This window comes from Oryx dammah, unplaced genomic scaffold, assembly GCF_014754425.2.
Source record: "Oryx dammah isolate SB20612 unplaced genomic scaffold, SCBI_Odam_1.1 HiC_scaffold_4, whole genome shotgun sequence".
Classification (NCBI taxonomy): domain Eukaryota; kingdom Metazoa; phylum Chordata; class Mammalia; order Artiodactyla; family Bovidae; genus Oryx; species Oryx dammah.
Window position 1 is genome coordinate 81,132,637 of NW_024070188.1, and position 19,417 is coordinate 81,152,053.

The following is a 19,417-nucleotide window of genomic DNA, read 5'->3' on the forward strand; positions in this document are numbered from 1 at the left end:
TATAAGTTAAATAAGCAGGGTGACAATATACAGCCTTGATGTACTCCTTTTCCTATTTGGAACCAGTCTGTTGCTCCATGTCTAGTTCTAACTGTTGCTTCCTGACCTGCATATAGATTTCTCAAGAGGCAGGTCAGGAGGTCTGGTATTCTCATCTCTTGAAGAATTTTCCACAGTTTATTGTGATCCACACAGTCAAAGGCTTTGGCATAGTCAAGAAAGCAGAAATAGATGTTTTTCTGAAACTCTCTTGCTTTTTCGATGATCCAGTGGATGTTGGCAATTTGATCTCTGGTTCCTCTGCGTTTTCTAAAACCAGCTTGAACATCTGGAAGTTCACGGATCACGTATTGCTGAAGCCTGGCTTGGAGAATTTTGAGCATTACTTTACTAGCGTGTGAGATGAGTGCAATTGTGTGGTAGTTTGAGCATTCTTTGGCATTGCCTTTCTTTGGGATTGGAATGAAAACTGACCTTTTCCAGTCCTGTGGCCACTGTGGAGTTTTCCAAATTTGCTGGCATATTGCGTGCAGCACTTTCACAGCGTTATCTTTTAGGATTTGAAATAGCTCAACTGGAATTCCATCACCTCCACTAGCGTTGTTCGTAGTGATGATTTCTAAGGCCCACTTGACTTCACATTCCAGGATGTCTGGCTCTAGGTGAGTGATCACACCATCGTGATTATCTTGGTCATGAAGATCTTTTTTGTACAGTTCTTCCGTGTATTCTTGCCACCTCTTCTTAATATCTTCTGCTTCTGTTAGGTCCATACCATTTCTGTCCTTTATCGAGCCCATCTTTGCATGAAATGTTCCCTTGGTATCTCTAATTTTCTTGAAGAGATCTCTAGTCTTTCCCATTCTGTTGTTTTCCTCTATTTCTTTGCATTGATTGCTGAGGAAGGCTTTTTTATCTCTTCTTGCTATTCTTTGGAACTCTGCATTCAGATACTTATATCTTTCCTTTTCTCCTTTGCTTTTTGCTTCTCTTCTTTGCACAGCTATTTATAAGGCCTTCCCAGACAGCCATTTTGCTTTTTTGCATTTCTTTTCCATGGGGATGGTCTTGATCCCTGTCTCCTGTACAGTGTCACGAACCTCATTCCATAGTTCATCAGGCACTCTATCTATCCAATCTAGTCCTTTAAATCTATTTCTCACTTCTACTGTATAATCATAAGGGATTTGATTTAGGTCATACCTGAATAGTCTAGTGGTTTTCCTTACTTTCTTCAATTTCAGTCTGAATTTGGCCATAAGAAGTTCATGATCTGAGCCACAGTCAGCTCCTGGTCTTGTTTTTGTTGACTGTATAGAGCTTCTCCATCTTTGGCTGCAAAGAATATAATCAGTCTGATTTTGGTGTTGACCATCTGGTGATGTCCATGTGTAGAGTCTTCTCTTGTGTTGTTGGAAAAGGGTGTTTGCTATAACCAGTGTATTTTCTTGGCAAAAGTCTATTAGTCTTTGCCATGCTTCATTCCGCATTCCAAGGCCAAATTTGCCTGTTACTCCAGGTGTTTCTTGACTTCCTACTTTTGCATTCCAGTCCCCTATAATGAAAAGGACATCTTTTTTGGGTGTTAGTTCTAAAAGGTCTTGTAGGTCTTCATAGAACCTTTCAACTTCAGCTTCTTCAGCATTACTGGTTGGGGCATAGACTTGGATTACTGTGATACTGAATGGTTTGCCTTGGAAACGAACAGAGATCATTCTGTCGTTTTTGAGATTGCATCCCAGTACTGCATTTCGGACTCTTTTGTTGACCATGATGGCTACTCCATTTCTTCTAAGGGATTCCTGCCGTCAATAGTAGATACAATGGTCATCTGAGTTAAATTCACCCATTCCAGTCCATTTTAGTTCGCTGATTCCTAGAATGTGAACATTCACTCTTGCCATCTCCTATTTGACCACTTCCAATTTGCCTTGATTCATGGACCTGACATTCCAGGTTCCTGTGCAATATTGCTCTTTACAGCATCAGACCTTGCTTCTATCACCAGTCACATCCACAACTGGGTGTTGTTTTTTCTTTGGCTCTATCCCTTCATTCTGGAGTTATTTCTCCACTGATCTCCAGTAGCATATTGGGCACCTACTGACCTGGGGAGTTCCTGTTTCAGTATCCTATCATTTTGCCTTTTCCTACTGTTCATGGGGGTTCTCAAGGCAAGAATACTGAAGTGGTTTGCCACTCCCTTCTCCAGTGGACCACGTTCTGTCAGTTAGTTTTCCTAAATAACAGGCAGTCCCAAAGCTTAGTGGATTAAACAAATAGACGATTGTTGTTGCTTGGGGTCCACAAGCCAGCTGGGTGGTTCTCCTGACCTGGGGTCACCCATGGGCCTGCATCACCCAGCAGGGCCCGAGGGCAGAGCAGGCCACCGTGACCTCCTCTGTCTGGCGTTTCTCCTGCTGGGGGTCGGCTGGCTTTGGGTAGGCCAACAGGGAGACGGAGCCTTGTCTCTCTCATCATCTGGCAACCCAAATACCAGCTCTTTTGGGGGAAAAAAAAGAGTGAGCTGAAGTGTGCAGAGCCTCTCAAGGCCGGCTTTGTATTCACCCCATGTTATCTCCACCTCAGTCTGTTGGCTGAAGAGGTCACAAAGGATAGCGTAGGTTCTGGAAATGAGGGTGCATTCTGTCCCTTGACAGTCGGAGCTGTAAACCATTTGTGTAGTCTACCACAGACCAGTCAACAGAAAGAAATTACAAAATCTTGGCATTCTGTTTCTTTCTCTCTGATCAATTATTGTTGAAGTTTGATTTTTCTCATTTTTAAATTATATCCTTTTCTGGCATAAAGAGAAAGCTTAAGAATTTGAAATTTTTAACAGCGTTAGCCCCATGGGAATGAAAAGGTTAATGGGTTAATGTTAATTACTTTTTTTATGGATAACAATTCCCAGAGCCAAATTTCTGCAGGAAATTCCAACTATACTCTTTTTTTTCTTTTTAACCTTTTTGAGGATGTTGGTGGAGGATGGCTGGAAGGAAGAAACAGCAAAGGAGAACGAGGGCTTGTTCCAACAGACTATGTTGAAGTAAGAATTTACTCTTGTTTATTAATTAAACCTGGTCTTTGTCATATGCGTTTTTACGAATTATCAACTTAAAGGACAAGAATGAAAGATAACTTTATTTTTAATGAAAAAAATTCCATTGTAAAAATAATACTTGCTGATTATATAAAATGTAGAAAATTCACTGAAGTAGAACCAAGAAGAAATATTACCTACAGACTTATACGCCAAAGAGTAACTCCAAATGCTTAGCTGAAGTTCCTTCCAAGGATAGCAACTTTTAGTTGTTCTGAATAAAAGTCTCTGTTTTTCCTTTGCTGACACTGTGTCCTAGCTGCTGCCTACCATACTGTGTACCGTAGAGTGGACTCACGGAGTTTAAGCAGCAGACTCTAAGGTCACTGTCTCCTCCCTGTGCTAATCTAGGGCCTCTCCGTCAGTTCCTTCTCCCATTCTCCAAGGCCCAGGGTCTTGAGTGAGCTGTTGCCGGATATAAGCTCTGTAGTGATAAATGCCAAGGATGCTGTGGGGACACACCCCACCCAGCTGACCAGGGCTCTCTGAGTCAGCCTCCCGGCGCCCCCTGCTGGCTGTCCGTAGGTCACGCAGAACGGAGCCCTGGGTCCATGGTGAACCTGCCTCTCTCATCCTGGGTGATAGCAAGAAACTGAGGCTGCCTGGTCACCTGTGAGTAAAACTGGAGTGTAGCTCAGGAGCAGAGTTGCCTTGGGTTCCCCTCCAGTAGAGAGAGCACGTGCCCTGGGAGGGTGTGTGCTGGGCGCTGCCTGCAAAATGGGAAGGCTGGGTGTTGTCCTGACTGAGAGTTCAGTGGGGAATTTTGAGCGCTCTGGAGAATACTGATGATATTGCTGAAATGTTGGGTTGGCCAGAAAGTTTGTTTGGGTTTTTCTAGAACATCTTTTCTGGAAAAACCTGAATGAACTCTTTGGCTAGGCCGACATGTGCTCGGGCAGGCACCCCACCTTTCCAGACCCTATCAGAGGATTCACAGGTCCCTGAACCCAACCCACGCGTCTCATGTTATGTTTGACCTCTGTATACCGTGCATTCAGGATCCTAAAAACTGACAAGAATGAGAAAAATGTGATAAGTTGATCCTGGTATTAGTTGCGTTTTTCTAAAGAATTCTGCACACTTGCAGAAAGGAATCGTTAGGGCAGTTGTTCTTGAGCTAATACCTTTTAAGAATAGAAACCTTTTGATAGTTCTTACTTGCCATCAGGGATTCTACCTCAGAAATAACTCTATAGTCTATGAAAGTAACTAACTATGGTCCTTCCTTATGTTCAGATTTTGCCGAGTGATGGAAAAGATCAGTTTGCTTGTGGAAATTCAGTGGCTGACCAAGCCTTCCTCGACTCCCTGTCAGCAAGTACAGCCCAAGCCAATGCGTCGGCTGCCAACAGCAACAACCAGGTAAATCGTACTCTGGCTCGACAGAACAAAGCACGCGTGTGAAAGCTGGTGATGCGTCAAGCTCTTGCCATTCCCTGAAAGCATGGACAAAATAGCTGTTAGGTGTGTGTGTGGCATTCTTTTGCTGGGTTCTAACAAAGACCTTGCCTCTTAAGCCTGCTGCAGACTATTTTTATAGCGTTGATTATTAGTGAGAAGGCAGGGTGTTCATTGAGAGTTGCTAGTAAAAGTCTGGCATGTTGAACACAGACCCGATAAACTGGGAATATCCTTGCAAGCGAGGGCGAGGCAGGAAAAGGGTCCTCTGGGGTCAATGTCAGAACTCTGGCTGGAGCGGGACACGACTCTCTGGCCTTGGCCCGTGACTTGCGCGTCCGGCGTGAGCCCCTCCTCTTGCAGGGGCAGCGCACGGGAAGGTAGCCGCAGATCCGGTAGTTGCTACTGTTATTGTACTGCTTCTAGAAAACTTGGAAAAGCGGGATAATTTGAGAAAAATGTACTGAAATTTTAATATTAATTTTAATGAATTTGACCAATTTAGGTGACTACCTGACTCAGTTCAGTTCAGTCACTCAGTCATGTCTGAATGACTCTTTGTGATCCCATGGACTGCAGCACACCAGGTTTCCCTGTCCATCACCAATTCCTGGAGCTTACTCAAACTCGTGTCCATCGAGTTGGTGCTGTCATCCAACCATCTCATCCTCTGTCGTCCCCTTCTCCTCCTGCCTTCAATCTTTCCCAGTATCAGGGCCTTTTCTAATGAATCAGTTCTTCACATCAAGTGGCCAAAGTATTGGAGCTTGGACAGCAGGGAAATCAAACCAGTCAATCCTAAAGGAAATCAACCCTGAATATTTTTTCGAAGGGCTGATACTGAAGCTGAAGCTCCAGTACTTTGGCCTGGTTCAGTTATTGCTAAATGATTATCCAGAGCCAGCGTCAACAAGAAAATTGAGAAGACAGATCTGAAAATGTTACTGCTTCCTACCTCTTTAGAAATGAATGGGCTTTAGGAGATATCTCTTGATATTTTTAACTACATAAAAGGCTTTAAATAGTGTAAAGGCTAATAATCATCTCACAGTTATCTGCTTATAGGATATTTATATCTTAACCTTTTAAGAGAGTTTTTCAAAGTACTGTTACTAAATGTTAGTTGCAGATTTTATACATTTTAAGATAGCTTTTGTGGACATCCTGAATTACAAATTAGTCTCGCTCAGATATTTAAAATTTGGAGGTGAAGTTATCACCACAGTTGAGCATTCTCTTATATTTTGTTAATATATAATACCTGAGAATGTTGGCCAATTAAAGTTTACTCAAGATAAAATGTGAAGAAATAGTAGTTAAATCTTGTTGTTTAGTTGCTAAATTGTAGCCGACCCTTTTGTTACCCCATAGATTGCAGGCTCCTCCGTCCATGGAATCTCCAGGCAAGAGTACTGGAGTGGGTTGCCATTTCCTCCTCCAGGGGATCGTCCCCACCCAGGGATCGAATTCACATCTCCTGCGTCTGCTACATTGGCAGGCGGGTTCTTTATCGCTGAGACACCAGGGAAGCAAAGTTAAACGTTACTTGACATTTTACCAGGGATTCTTAGCCTGGGTGCCGTTAATGTTTGGGGCCTGACGCTTCCTCGTTGTGATAACCAGCAGCGTCTCTGGCTTGCAGCACCACCTTCACGGCAGTCACCAAAACTGTCTCCAAATGTTGCCAGATAGGCAAAGTCAGCCCAGCTGAGATTCACTGATTATACAAAAACACTGGTGAAACCGCATTAGTAAGTAAAGGACAGCATTTCAATAACGGGGAATTATATTGAGATGATCATAAAATAAGTGAAGGAAACAAAACATAGAGCTATTTTTCATATTTTAATTCAGGGACCTATTTCAACCATTAGCTCACGGTCGGCTGAAGCAGTTTAACTCATAAACACAAATTTAAAATCAATCTCAAATTTTGTTGTATTATGAAGAAGATTTCTCACTACGTAAATGTAATATAAACTGGTCAGCATAAGTATAATTTTTTTCTTCCAGGTTGGTTGAAAGAAAATATAATCAACTTAATGACGGTTGGATTTTACTAGTCCAATCTGACATTAAATCTAATCAGATCCTTTGAAAGCAAAGACAAAATAAACTGAAACCAGGAGTAACAAAATACAGAATACATGACTGTAATTAATTAATCTGAGCATTTGAATTTACTTAAATAGGGTAAAAATACTTTTAGCACCCATCTGTGGTCTCAGCTGTCTGGGATGTACGGACAGTCTAAACGGGCCGGGACTGTGGTGTGCTTTACAAATGCTGTTGTTAATTGGTAGCTTTGGAGAACGTTGCTGTCAGGTTTTTCCATTATTTCATTCTCTGAATGTTGGTTAGAAAAGACTATTTTTGTTCCAGGGATATGCCTCTTGGGCTTTTCTAGTGATTCTGGAGTTGCCTTCTCCCCCGGAGGAGAGTCTGTTTGGAGGCAGGTGTGTCAGAGGAGGGTGTCCCTCGTGGCTCAGCTGGTAAAGGGTCTGCCTGCTGTGTGTCAGAAGAAGGAGCCAGCCTGCTCCTCTGCCCCCCGACACACACACCGCCCCCCCCACACCTCAGCACACCACACTCTTCCTGATCAGTATCCTTTTAGTCTTCTCAGCACCACTTGTTTTGGCTTTCTTCCCACGCAGGCAGGTTAAAGCCACACATTCAGCTGCTGCTTATCTATCTTTCTGACTGTCATGTCTTTCTTTTAAATCATATTTTTAGAAAGATCTCTCTAAAAGGTTACATTCCACCTGCAGATGTTCATAAATAACTTACTTTGAGCCTGTTATTTTTTAATTTATCTGAACCCTCCTTGACTTTTGAAGCTATACTGCATTTCAGAGTAGTTAGTTCACACATTTTAACTTAATATGTAAAATAGCACTTCCTTTTGTTTTTCTTAAAATTCCTAATTTCAGATTGTTGGGGCCCCTTCTGGTATTAGCTTCTTACCAAGCAAGCAGAGGTAAGTGCAGTGACTAGCGTAGTGGTAGATAGTGTTCGTGCAGCAGCCCCACAACCCACCGTGACCTTTCTCTTTCTTGTTTAGAACATGAGGGAGCTCCTTACCTGTAAAACACAGACTCGCCACTTGACTGTGGCATAGACTAGACTAAATGTCAAAGGAATACAATGCATTATTCTTTAAATGTGTTGGAACAATTTAATTTGGACAATGATAAAGCTGTTTTTTAAATACTTGGAAAAAATATAGGCAACATTTTTTTTTATGACCTTGGAATATAGAAGGAGTTTCTAAACACAACACAATTTATAGCAACCATAAAGCTGCTACATTTAAATCAAAAAGTAATATTCACCTAGGAAAAGAATTTCTAATGTGCCAAAGGTACCAGGTAATTCTGTTAATAAAGAACTCTCATAAATCTATAGGGAAAAGATGAACAGCTCAGAAAAGAAACGGGCGAAGGGGGTAAACAGATTTTTCATTGGAAAGGAAGTACAAAGAGCCAGTAAATATTGCAAAATGCTCATTTTGAAATTCTTTTTATCAAATTAGCAGAGAATTAAAGTGTTTTAACACCTAATGTGAGGAAAGGGATGTTCAGTAGGCAATTCCGATGTGGAGCTGGTAAAGATAAACCGACAAAGCTTTCTGGAGGACAGTGTGAGAGTCTGTGTTAGTACGTGAAGTGTTTCTGCTTTCTGACCCAGCACCTGTGAGCGGGACCCCCTCTCCGCTGCCGGACAGGCGTCTGGGCAGGAGAGGGGGTCCCCTGCAGCACTGTTGCACAGCAGAGCCGGGAATCCGCGTCGTCAGCAGGGGCTGGCCAGGGAGACTGCAGGACAGTAGGGGCTGGCCAGGGAGACTGCAGGACAGCTGCCCCGGGAGACTGCAGGACAGCTGCCCCGTGGGAAGCCAGGGCTGCTGGTAGAAGAACGAGGGTAGTTGCAGATGTGCAGATGTGGATGATCGCGCCTTTACAAAGGCATCTCCCTACGGATAGTGCTACCTTTCTTGTGTTTAAATATATACACAGGATGGGGGAGTTTGATGAAAATGGTAATGATGACTGCACAACACTGACAATGTAATTAATGCCATGAAACGGTGCGCTTAAAAATGGTTACAGTGAGAACTTTTACATTACATTTCAGCACAATAAAAATTTTAAAAATAAAATAAATATATACATACCACAAAGTACAAGCATATATATATACACACCACAGTTGCAAACTGTGTAGAAAACTTATTGAAAGATATTAAAGAAATGAATTAGATTCTTGTTTTTTCTTTTTCTAGTATAGATTTTAAGGTGGATGAGGACAGCTATTACAATACCTTTAAAAAAGAATAGTTTTTAGTGGTTATTGGTGGTTTCATTATTAGTTATTTATCTGGTATTTTACAGATTCAGGAGCACGTCCTATTAATAGCTGTGCCTCCAGAATGTATTAGCCTGCTGGTGAAAATAAATCTCAGATATCATTGCAAAACATGTGTTTATAGTTGTCCTCATGTTGGTTTTCGCCCAGTTGTTAGTGTTTAAATTATATAATTATAAAAAGTTTCTCAGTGTAGATTTTTTTAAAAACTCTTCAATCACTGAATCTTTACTTTTTAGAAATTAATGAGACATTTTTGTTTGCTTACTCCTTGGAAGGAAAGTTATGACCAACCTAGACAGCATATTAAAAAGCAGAGACATTACTTTGTCATCAAAGGTCCGTTTAGTCAAGGCTATGGTTTTTCCAGTGGTTATGTATGGATGTGAGAATTGGACTATAAAGAAAACTGAGCACCAAAGAATTGATGCTTTTGAACTGTGGTGTTGGAGAAGACTCTTGAGAGTCCCTTGGACGGCAAGGAGATCCAACCAGTCCATCCTAAAGATCAGTCCTGGGTGTTCGTTGGTAGGACGGATGTTGAAGCTGAAACTCCAATACTTTGGCCACCTGATGCGAAGAGCTAATTCATTTTAAAACACCCTGATGCTGGGAAAGATTGAGGGCAGGAGGAGAAGGGGACGACAGAGGATGAGATGGTTGGATGGCATCACCGACTCAATGGACATGAGTTTGGGTGGACTCCGGGAGTTGATGATGGACAGGGAGGCCTGTTGTGCTGTGGTTCATGGGGTCGCAAAGAGTCAGACACAACTGAGCGACTGAACTGAACTGAAAGAGCAGTGATGCTTAAACACTAATTGAGAGGGGTATAAAGCTAGATGTTTTATCTGAAAGCTTTTGACTTGAGGGGTTTTATTTTTCTAAACCCCTTATTTTAATAAACCCCTTTTGAAGGGTTTATTTTTCTATCCTTTTGAAATACTAGAAAGATTTACAGACTTGGAATAAACTACTTCTCCTTTTGTTAAAATTCTTGCTTTTTATCACACTGAATCCCAGTTCCCCATGGATGTCTGTTCTTCTGTTCCCTGGTTTCCCATCCCATCCTTCCTCCACTCCACGCAGGTTGGTGTGGTGGGAAAACTGGTGTAAGGTTTGACCTTAGAGCTGGGTTGACAATCTTGCTCCACTTGCAAAAGTCGAGGCTGCTTCCTGAACTGTCTGAGGACCAGGCCACTGGTGTAAGTGGTGTCGGACTCACAGGAGATGTTTAAGAAATACTCTCCTTTTCTCATCTCTTCCCTCTCCAGGGAACAACCTCATTCTGCTTATCCTTTTTTGTTCCAACCATCTCCTTCTACCCTCTCTAGCTGGGCAGAGGATTCCCTTTATAAATATCCCCCAATCCTGAATTTTCTCTGTAGTTTGCTCAATGTCCAGCTTTTTGTTCAGCATTTCTATCTGCCTGTCTCCTCTGTATCTCAAACTCTGCTTGAACAGAATCGCTCATTATTTCCCCACAAATCTAGTTTCTCCTCCCGACTTTCCCATTTCTGTTTCTCTGAAATGTTGTTTATTTCTGTACTCTCTTTTCCATTCTACTTTCAAAGCCCTGAGCGCCTTTGTGAGCTGCGGTTACGACAGGAGCGGCCTGCGTCCTTCAGGTGTGTAAGGGCCGGGACACGCTGGGCCTTGATCCCAGACCTTGCCTGGAGTTTATTCCCAGATCCCATCCTTACTGTGTGACTCAGGGTGACTGTCTTAGCTTCTGTGTGCCTCAGTTTCCTTCTGTGTAAAGACCTCACAGAATTGTTGCAAAGAGTAAATGGAAAAAAAGTTCTAGAGTGTTTATAACTATATGTGGTGCTTAGTAGGGGTTCAGTTATTTTTAATAGCTTGGATATTAAACAAGTCAAACCAGTCAGTCCTAGAGGAAACATCCCTGAATATTCACTGGAGGGACTCATTCTGAAGCTCCAATACTTTGGCCACCTGATGCGAAGAGCCAACTCACTGGAAAAGACCCCTGATGTTGGGAAAGATTGAGGGCAGGAGGAGAAGGGGACGACAGAGGATGAGATGGTTGGATGGCATCACCGACTCAATGGACATGAGTTTGAGTAAGCTCTGGGAGGTGGTTAAGGACAGGGAAGCTTGGTGTGCTGCAGTCCATGGGGTCAGAAAGAACCAGACACGACTTAGTGACTGAACAGTGAGCTATTTAAGCTTTGAGGGGGTAATTTCCAGTCAGTAGTACTGATGTGACTGGCTGCAAATGAATTTAGAATGTTGTTGTGATCTAGCCTTATTTTTAAAAGAATGTATAAGTTTTTATATTTCTGTAGATGGCTTTTTTAAATCAGTAGAGGTTCATCTGTAGAATTCAGTGATGTCCTTTTAGCAAAAGATCTATAAACAACAAAATGGGAAATTTTACAACTTCTATCTGTGTTTTGAACTGAAATGATTAGGCTTTTTACATAAGACAGTTTTATACTTTTTGTGGGCCTTTTTGAGAAAGAGAATTAAACCTTTATGAGAAACTGATTGAAATACTCTTGGCTTATAAAGGAATCACATTATTTACTATCCCTATTTCCTGACACAGCTGGCACATGGTTATTAAAACATCTGATGAATGAGAAATGTCAGATAAAGACGTTATGTCTCAATCAGGCAGATGAGTTACAGAAAGCAAACCAAAACACCATAACCTCGGCTTTCACAAACCCACTTAATTTCTGTTCATTTTTGTTGTGTGCCCCTGGACAAAGTCTTCCTCTGGAAGTTCCTTCCTTCCTTCTTTCCCTCCAAGCAGGAGACCATATATTAGGGTGTAGCAGTGTGAACGGGCATAACAGCGTAACCAGTAAGGTGTAGACGTGTGTGACCGAGGCACACATGAGAATTTCCTTGCGTGGTAATAGGGTGGACCTACGAATGCTTCCAAAACCTTTCCCCCCGGATGATAATACACAAGGTGGTGAGCCCCCTGATTACTGACCCTCCTTACCTGGTAGACTTGTCAAACTGAATGACCCGTGTTGACCTGTACTGAACTTTGAGCATCCTCTGTAAGGAACTAGGTGGGCAGCAGGAGCTCTGCTTACTCGTCAGCATCTGTTGAACCTTCCTATATATTGTTTGTACTCTTGTTCGCTAGTTTGGTAGAAAGCCCGGCAGAAAGCAACCATAATGAAATATAAGTCACCTTTTGCATTGATTCTCAGGCCTCGGTTTTGGCCTCATAGCCGAGGTCTGACCTAGTTCAGGTGGACACAGAGAAGGGCGGGCGTCCGTCGCCTGTCTCTCCGTCTTCTCTTGCAGCACTGTCAGTCTCGTGATCTGGGCAGTGAAGAGTGTTCTTCCTAGACCGTGTCTTAAAGAACAGGAAGACCAGTTAAATGAACCAAAAGACCTGATTTCCTCTGAATCCATAAGAACATCCTGGGGAACCAGTGAGTCAAGTTAGTGTTGCTGTGGTTTTCTAAACTGGCTCTTGCCCACATTCACTGACGCCTGTTGTCAGAAGTAAGTGTTTGATTCTTATACACCCTGGTGGCTCAAGGATGTCATCTAAGAAGCAAAAGTACAGCTAAGTAGCAAAATATAACAAAACCAGATCCTATTATTTTTATGGCCAGCGGTTGCAGATTAGTGGGGTTTTTGTTTTTGTTTTCTTTTTTTTTAATTTTTAAATTTATTTAAAAAGAAAGTTACTTAGGAAACAGTTTAATTCTTCCAGTGTAAGCTTCTTAGGGTGGGGCCAGAGCAAGGTTCAGCCTAGGGATATTTTTGCCTCTCTCTCCAAGCCAAAAGCCTTTGTGGTTCTGTACCTGGTATCACACCCCGTGAATCCTGAATCCTGAGGTTTTCCCTGCTGGCTGGTGGGATCCGCCCTGCCCAGAGGTTGATACTTAACCCTTCTTGTGGTCTCTTCCTCGTATGGGTGTGCTGATCAGTACGCAGCCTTAGACCTGGGATCCCGTCCACACCCCTTCACCCAGTCTTTGGGGCCTCTGTGCCGCTCTCTCCTTCTCACTGCTCTGCCCCAGACTCCCAGCTCTGTCTCCTCAATTCACAGAGACCAGTGGTCTTTGTGTGGATCCCCCGTCCCTGACCTGAGGCCTGGAAAGTCTCTCTAGGCAGGTGTCGGGTCCCCTATTGCCTGTTGGCCAGTGATTTGAAGACAGCTTCATATATATCGTCTCTTTTAGTTTTAAGTGGATCCCAGTTACTCCATCATGATTGTCTTCTTTGTGTATTATTAGTTGATTTCCAAAACCAAATTTACTTACGTTTACAAAATGGAAATCATACCACCACTTTCTTCAGAAGAAAGTTATACCTGGAAAGCGCGTTCTCGAGCACTATGTAAATGTTAATAGCCATGACTTCCCTACTAGATAGTTGTGGAGCTGGGATTTGAAGCCTGAAGTTAGGCTCCAAGGTTGTCCTCCTCAGCGATGCTGACTTGGCCGCTGCCTAGCTCCGCGGAGCGTATCAGTTATCTCTTCTCAAGTCAACTCTGCACATCAAGGTGGTCAGCGGGCTCAGGAGCTCGCAGCGTTCACGGCCTCACGGGCTGTTCTGTGCTCTTAGCCGGTCCTGGGTAGGTTCTTTGTGGCTCTCAGGTTCCAGGAAGCTTTGCTCATCTCACATCTGGTGGTTTGGAAAGCACTAGTTCAACATCCTGACGTTTCTTAAAGCTTGACATTGTTTTTCCTCTGGAGTTCTTTTTCTGTGACTGTATGACTTGCATGATATTTGTTCCATTCCTTCTGTGCTGCGTATAATTACTTTTAGTACTTCAGTGATACTGTGTTGTGACAGTAACAGTCTTTAGAATATACATTAATGCACGGAGGATAACCCACTACTATACAGTAGGGGCTTTGGTTTCTGCATGTAATGTTTGTGCATGAGTGGCATGCTGGAATTTTCTGCTGAACTTAGCCCTGCTATGCATTTGCTGTTTTGAGCTTCGGTATACTCTTTTTTCCCCCCACCCTTCATTTACTGAGCACCTTTTTTTATTTTAAGGTGGATATTTTGGCTCAGATTGGTTGTCTTGAAAGTCTCAGCCAATCACCACCTTCTTCATCTTCTCCTTCTCCTTCCATAAATAAGGTAAAATTCAATTTGAAACCCTTAGAACTAATCCTTTTCTCCCAAGCGAGCTGTTGTTTCCGGTAAAGTATCTAACTAAATAAAAGTCATCTTGGGAACATGGCAACATAGCAAGTGGGACATATAGGAACTGAAAGGGTGATTGGGATTTATACCTTGGAGACCTTTCAGCTAAGACTTTCAACGAGACTTGATTGATGAATTTATTCCATGGACAGTGAGGTCTAATGAAGGATTTTTAACCATGGAGTTGACAGTCTGGATGGTTTTGATGCTGTAAGAGGGGGCTGGCCCGGAAGAGAATGATGACTCAGTAGAAAGGAGAGAAAGGGAAGGCCTGGGAGCAAAGGAAAGGAGAGGCCCCTCGAGACTTTGGCGGGGGAGCAGAATGCATTACCATGCTGCCAGATGTCTGCAGGTGAGAGACAGAAGGGGTTCTTGGAATTGAGAGCAAAGAAGTCAGAAGCCAAAGGATCATTAAACTGCTTGTTCTATAGCCCAGTTCATTGCAGCTGGGGTAAGGCTTTGAAGAAAAGCAAGATCTCAGCATTCAGTACACAGAAAATGTGCCAAAACCCCCAAGAATCAAGAGTTGCTTTTGATCTTTACAGGAAAAGACCATCAATTATATTTTCAAAACAATGACAGATCACATTAATAGAGAAACTTCTTTTTAAATAGGTGATTATAGGCACTTAAAATACTTTCTGTTCTAGCCAAAGATTTGTTTCCTTCAGATACATATAAGAAAGAGAAAGGAGACAGAAATGTTTTGCCATAAAGTGTAAACTAATGGGGATTTACTCAAAGATTGCCAGTCATCAGGCTTTTCTTTATGTTCTAAATGAGCCATGTAGTAAGATGACCTCTGCTGGATTTGTGCCATGCACTAGATACTCTGTGAGATGTTTTATATGCATTATGTCATTTAATCCTTACAAAAGTCCTGTGAGGAAGTTAATGCTGTTATACCCATTCAGTAAGTATGGAAACTAAGAGAGAGGGAGTAAATGGCCAAGTTCATACAGTTAGTAAGCAGTAAAGCTGGGATTCAAACCCAGATAGACAGCTCTAGAACTTAAATTCTTAACCACTGCACCCAGGAGAAGTTTACTTGAGTCAAATCACAACAGTTTCATAAAGGGATTTAACATTCAACCTGTGGGCTGTTTACTTGAGTCAAATTGCTACAGTTTCATAAAGTAAAGTGAAAGTGGCTCAGTCCTGTCCAACTCTTTGTGACCCCATGGACTGTACAGTCCATGGAATTCTCCAGGCCAGAATACTAGAGTGGATAGCCTTTCCCGTCTCCAGGGATCTTTCCAACCCAGGGATCGAACCCGAGTCTGCTGCACAGTTTCATAAGGGGATTTAAAATTCAGCCAGTGGGCCAGTGTTCTCATCCTTGCCCCCCTTTGACATGTATTTGTGAGATGCACAGCTTTCCTGCAGGCTTGGTGCACAGATGGAGAGTAGAGCGTGTACAGAGGGAAGGATGTGGGGAAGTCTGGGAAACTGCAGGTTGACGCATAGAGTGAGGATCAGTGGCAACTAGTGAGGATGGGGAAGTCATGGAAGGAAAAGGTAGGATTTGGATCAATGGACTGATGAGCTTAGAATCCATCCTGTGGTCAGTGAGGTCTAGTGAAAGGTTTTGAAATAATGCAGTTGAGTTGGTCGGGGAGGGGGATGTTGTTACCATGAAGGGAGGGAAAAGAAGAGGATGAAGACCTCGCTGGGTAGAAAGAGGAAGGAGAGCTGGCAGAAAGCAGAGGAGAGGCTTGGACGGTCGTGTGACCAGATGCCTGCAGTCAGGGGACAGCAGGGTTATTGGGGGTGGAGAGCAGAGGAGCCAGAGGCCAAAGTACAGGGAGGGCTGGTTCAGGGGGAAGCAGACCCCCGCAGGCTTCGGGAGCTGGTTGTTCGGTACTGCTGTTAGAGGAGGGGCCGTAGTGATAGAACCTGGGGAGATTTCTAGTTGGTCAGGTTTGAAAGATTTATCAGCACAAGTCAAGTTGAAACAAGATAGAAGGAATATTCCCGGGGGTGAGTCGGGGTTGGGGTTGGGGTTGGGGAGGCAGGACAAAAGCAAACAGTGATTTGCCAACGAGGATTTCATCACCCAGGCAGAGAGCTAAGATCCAGTGAACGAAGTAGTTTTTCAAAGAGCATCATGTTCTGTGTTTCAGTTTTTCAGGATGCTTGCTGTGAATTTCATGTCCCATTTGCTCCTCATTGTTGCCGCAGTGCCTTTCTCTGACGCTCCAGTGGGGCTGGACTTGCTGTTGTTCTAGATGGCAGCTCTTCTGTTCCTCTTCCTCAGCAGTTTCTTGAAATGCCAGACGAATGTCTGTACTTCCTGTCATGTTACCATCCAGAACTTGCACACCTTTTGAAGTTTTTATTGTGAAAACAAAACCTCCTGGTTTAGAGTCTGGAGAGCGCAGAGTATCTGTCCCCCCAACCCCCCAAGAAAGCTGTGGAGGAAGGGATTCTCTTAACTGCAGTGTGACTGGCCAGCTCTCAGCGCAACAGCCGTCTTTTCCAGAATCCACTAGAGTGGCTTGAGAGGAGCGCCTTGTCAGCCGTGTATTTGAGAAATTGACAGTCATATGGATGAACTGTCTTTCTTCTGTTAATATTTGACGTTGAGCAAAATCATTAGTAACGTCATCTTTTTTTCTTGAAGGTACAAGAGATGTTAGAATGCAATCACATTTCCTCTTGTAAAACGTGTGCTCTGTTGTTGACGCTTCTGGTAGGTGGCTGGCAGTTATCCCCCCATGTGTCAAATGGTGAAGAGTGAGAAAAAACCCAACCACGGTAGCATTCTAAAATATTAGAAAGGCATATGAGGCCATTTGGGTAATTGCCTTGCAAACCTTTCCTCTCTCTCTCTAATATCAGGTTTGTTTCATTTTGTTTTGTTTATGTGAGAAGGAAGACTTTGCTATTCCATGTCCTTGAATTAATAGATTTCAGCATTGAAAAAAAAATTTTAAGGCATTATTTGTTTTCCCTAAATTTATTTACAAATTTAAGGTTCAAGTGAAATCACGTTTTTTAAACTTGACATGTTGTTATTGTTGTTTAGTCACTAAGTCGTGTCCGACTTTTTTGCAACCCCACAGACTAGAGCCCACCAGGCTCCTCTGTCCATGGGATTCTCCAGGCAAGAATACTGGAGTGGGTTGCCATTTCCTTCTCCAGGGGATCTTCCTGACCCAGGGATCAAACCTGCATCTCCTGCATTGATAGGTGGATTCTTTACCACTGACATACTAATCCTAAAGCTGAAGGTTGTTTTAGTTTTAAAAACAGAAAACTGATGCTGAAGTTCACTGTAAAAATAATAAAAGATGTTATGGTAAAGTACAAACTTTACCATATGGCATTATGTCTAGTGGGCTCCAAAGTAGTTTGGTATTAGAGGAATGCTGCTGCTGCTAAGTTGCTTCAGTCGTGTCCGACTCTGTGCGACCCCACGGACAGCAGCCCACCAGGCTCCCCCGTGCCTGGGATTCTCCAGGCAAGAACACTGGAATGGGTTGCCATTTCCTTCTCCAATGCATGAAAGTGAAAAGTGAAAGTGAAGATGCTCAGTCATGTCTGACTCTTAACGACCCCATGGACTGCAGCCCACCAGGCTCCTCCGTCCATAGGATTTTCCAGGCAAGAGTACTGGAGTGGGGTGCCGTTGCCTTCTCCAATTAGAGGAATAGACTATAGGAAAGAGTCCCAGAAATAGTCCCAAGTCCAGTGTATGGTAAAGGTGAATCAGTGGGGAGGGAATGGATTATTCATTAAATGATGTTAGGGCAACAGATGACTACAGGAAAAAATTAAGCTGGATTCCTATATTATTTCTTATACTGAAGTCAATTCCATACAGGTTGAAAATTTAAAATTTAAAAATCTAGGATGAACCTAGAGTGCATTATGCAGAGTGAAATAAGTCAGAGAAAAACATGTTGTATACTAATGCATGTGTATGGACTCTAGGAAAATGGTACTGATGATCCAATTTGCAGGGCACCAGTGGAGACACAGGTGTAGAGGACAGATTTGTGGACTTAATGGGGGAAAAGGGGGTGGGAAAGAAGCAGAGAATAGCATGGAAACTACCATATGTAAAATAGATCACCAGCGGGAATTTGCTGTATGACTCAGAGCTCAAACTGGGGCTCTGGGACAACCTAGAGAGGTGGGGAAGGAGGTTCAAGAGGGAGGGGACATGTGTATACCTATGGCTGATTCATGTTGATGTATGGCAGAAGCCGACACAATATTGTAAAGCAATTATTCTTCAATTAAAAGTAAATAAATTATTTAAAAAATCAAGGAAACAAAAAAAAAAACCTGCGGTTGCCTCCGGCTCCTCTTACTGCAGTAGTCCTTGAAATAGGGTGGCATGTATTGCCCATTCGAAAATTTTATTTATAACATTAATAAACTATAAAATTATGCAAAAGAATAATGGGAGAAGATATTTTAAAAATAACTTGGCATGATAGCCCCATTTTATGCAAGACGCCACCCCTTGGCCTGTAGTAGGAGTGTAGGAAGGTGACTATACGATCTCTTTCTAAAGCAGTTAGACAAAATCTTATCAATTTTATTAATAAATGCACACTTTCATTACCCAGTAATTTTCTTCTGGGAATTTCACATAGATCTGTTGGATATGTGAGGAAAGATGTGTAAGGATGTACACTGCAGCGTTATTAGCAGTAGCAAAACACTGCAAACAAGTTAAATGAGCATCAGCACGTGCTGTTTAGATGATGGGAAACAAATACAAAGGAGTCGCGTAAAAGAAGGTCATCGTATTGATACCTAGGAGAATGTTTCAGGCTATGGAAAAACAGAAGTGCAGAGTAGAAAGTGCAATTGGGGCTCACTTAGAACATGTTTAAAGCAAAAAAGAATCTCACTGCATGGCATGTGTGAGTATGTACAAAGGACTTTGTTAGGAGTCGTCATCTCTGAAAGAATGACTAGCATCTTAAGGTGGTAGGAATGCTTTTATATATCATATCCTTTTATTCTTTTGATTTTTTTTTAACTGGGAACATAATACGTTTTGAAATAAAAATTAAAACAGTTAAAAATACAACTGATTACTATCAAGCAGTTAAGGTCAATAAAGCATATTATTAGCATATATAATCTCAAAAACATAATATTAAGTGGGGGAAAAAAGCATGCAAAGAAAAACAGATGTCACAGTATTGTTCAGGTCAGCTTTGAAAATAGAAAATAGTTGTTATTTATGAGTATGTCACATATTCTGTTACACAGTGGGAGTGTCAGACACACATGAGAATGAGAGCAGGTTCAGAAAAGCTGTTACTTGGCGGAAGGGGAAAAAAGAGAGTTTCTCTGTTAACAGTTATAAAGTTCCTGAGCAAACACGGCAAATTGCTAGCAGTAAAATTCGATTGATGCTGCTTTTTGTGC

The 19,417-nt window shown here is 42.5% G+C and overlaps 1 protein-coding gene across 1 annotated transcript in view; it reads left to right on the top strand.

The window, feature by feature from the left end:
* Window positions 1-19,417, top strand: part of SNX9 (sorting nexin 9) — a 90,987-nt gene that overhangs the window by 39,598 nt on the left and 31,972 nt on the right. Inside the window, exons 3-4 of the mRNA XM_040238895.1 lie at window positions 2,975-3,049; window positions 4,340-4,465. Coding sequence (XP_040094829.1) covers window positions 2,975-3,049; window positions 4,340-4,465 — 201 coding nt within the window. The remainder of the gene's footprint in view (window positions 1-2,974; window positions 3,050-4,339; window positions 4,466-19,417) is intronic.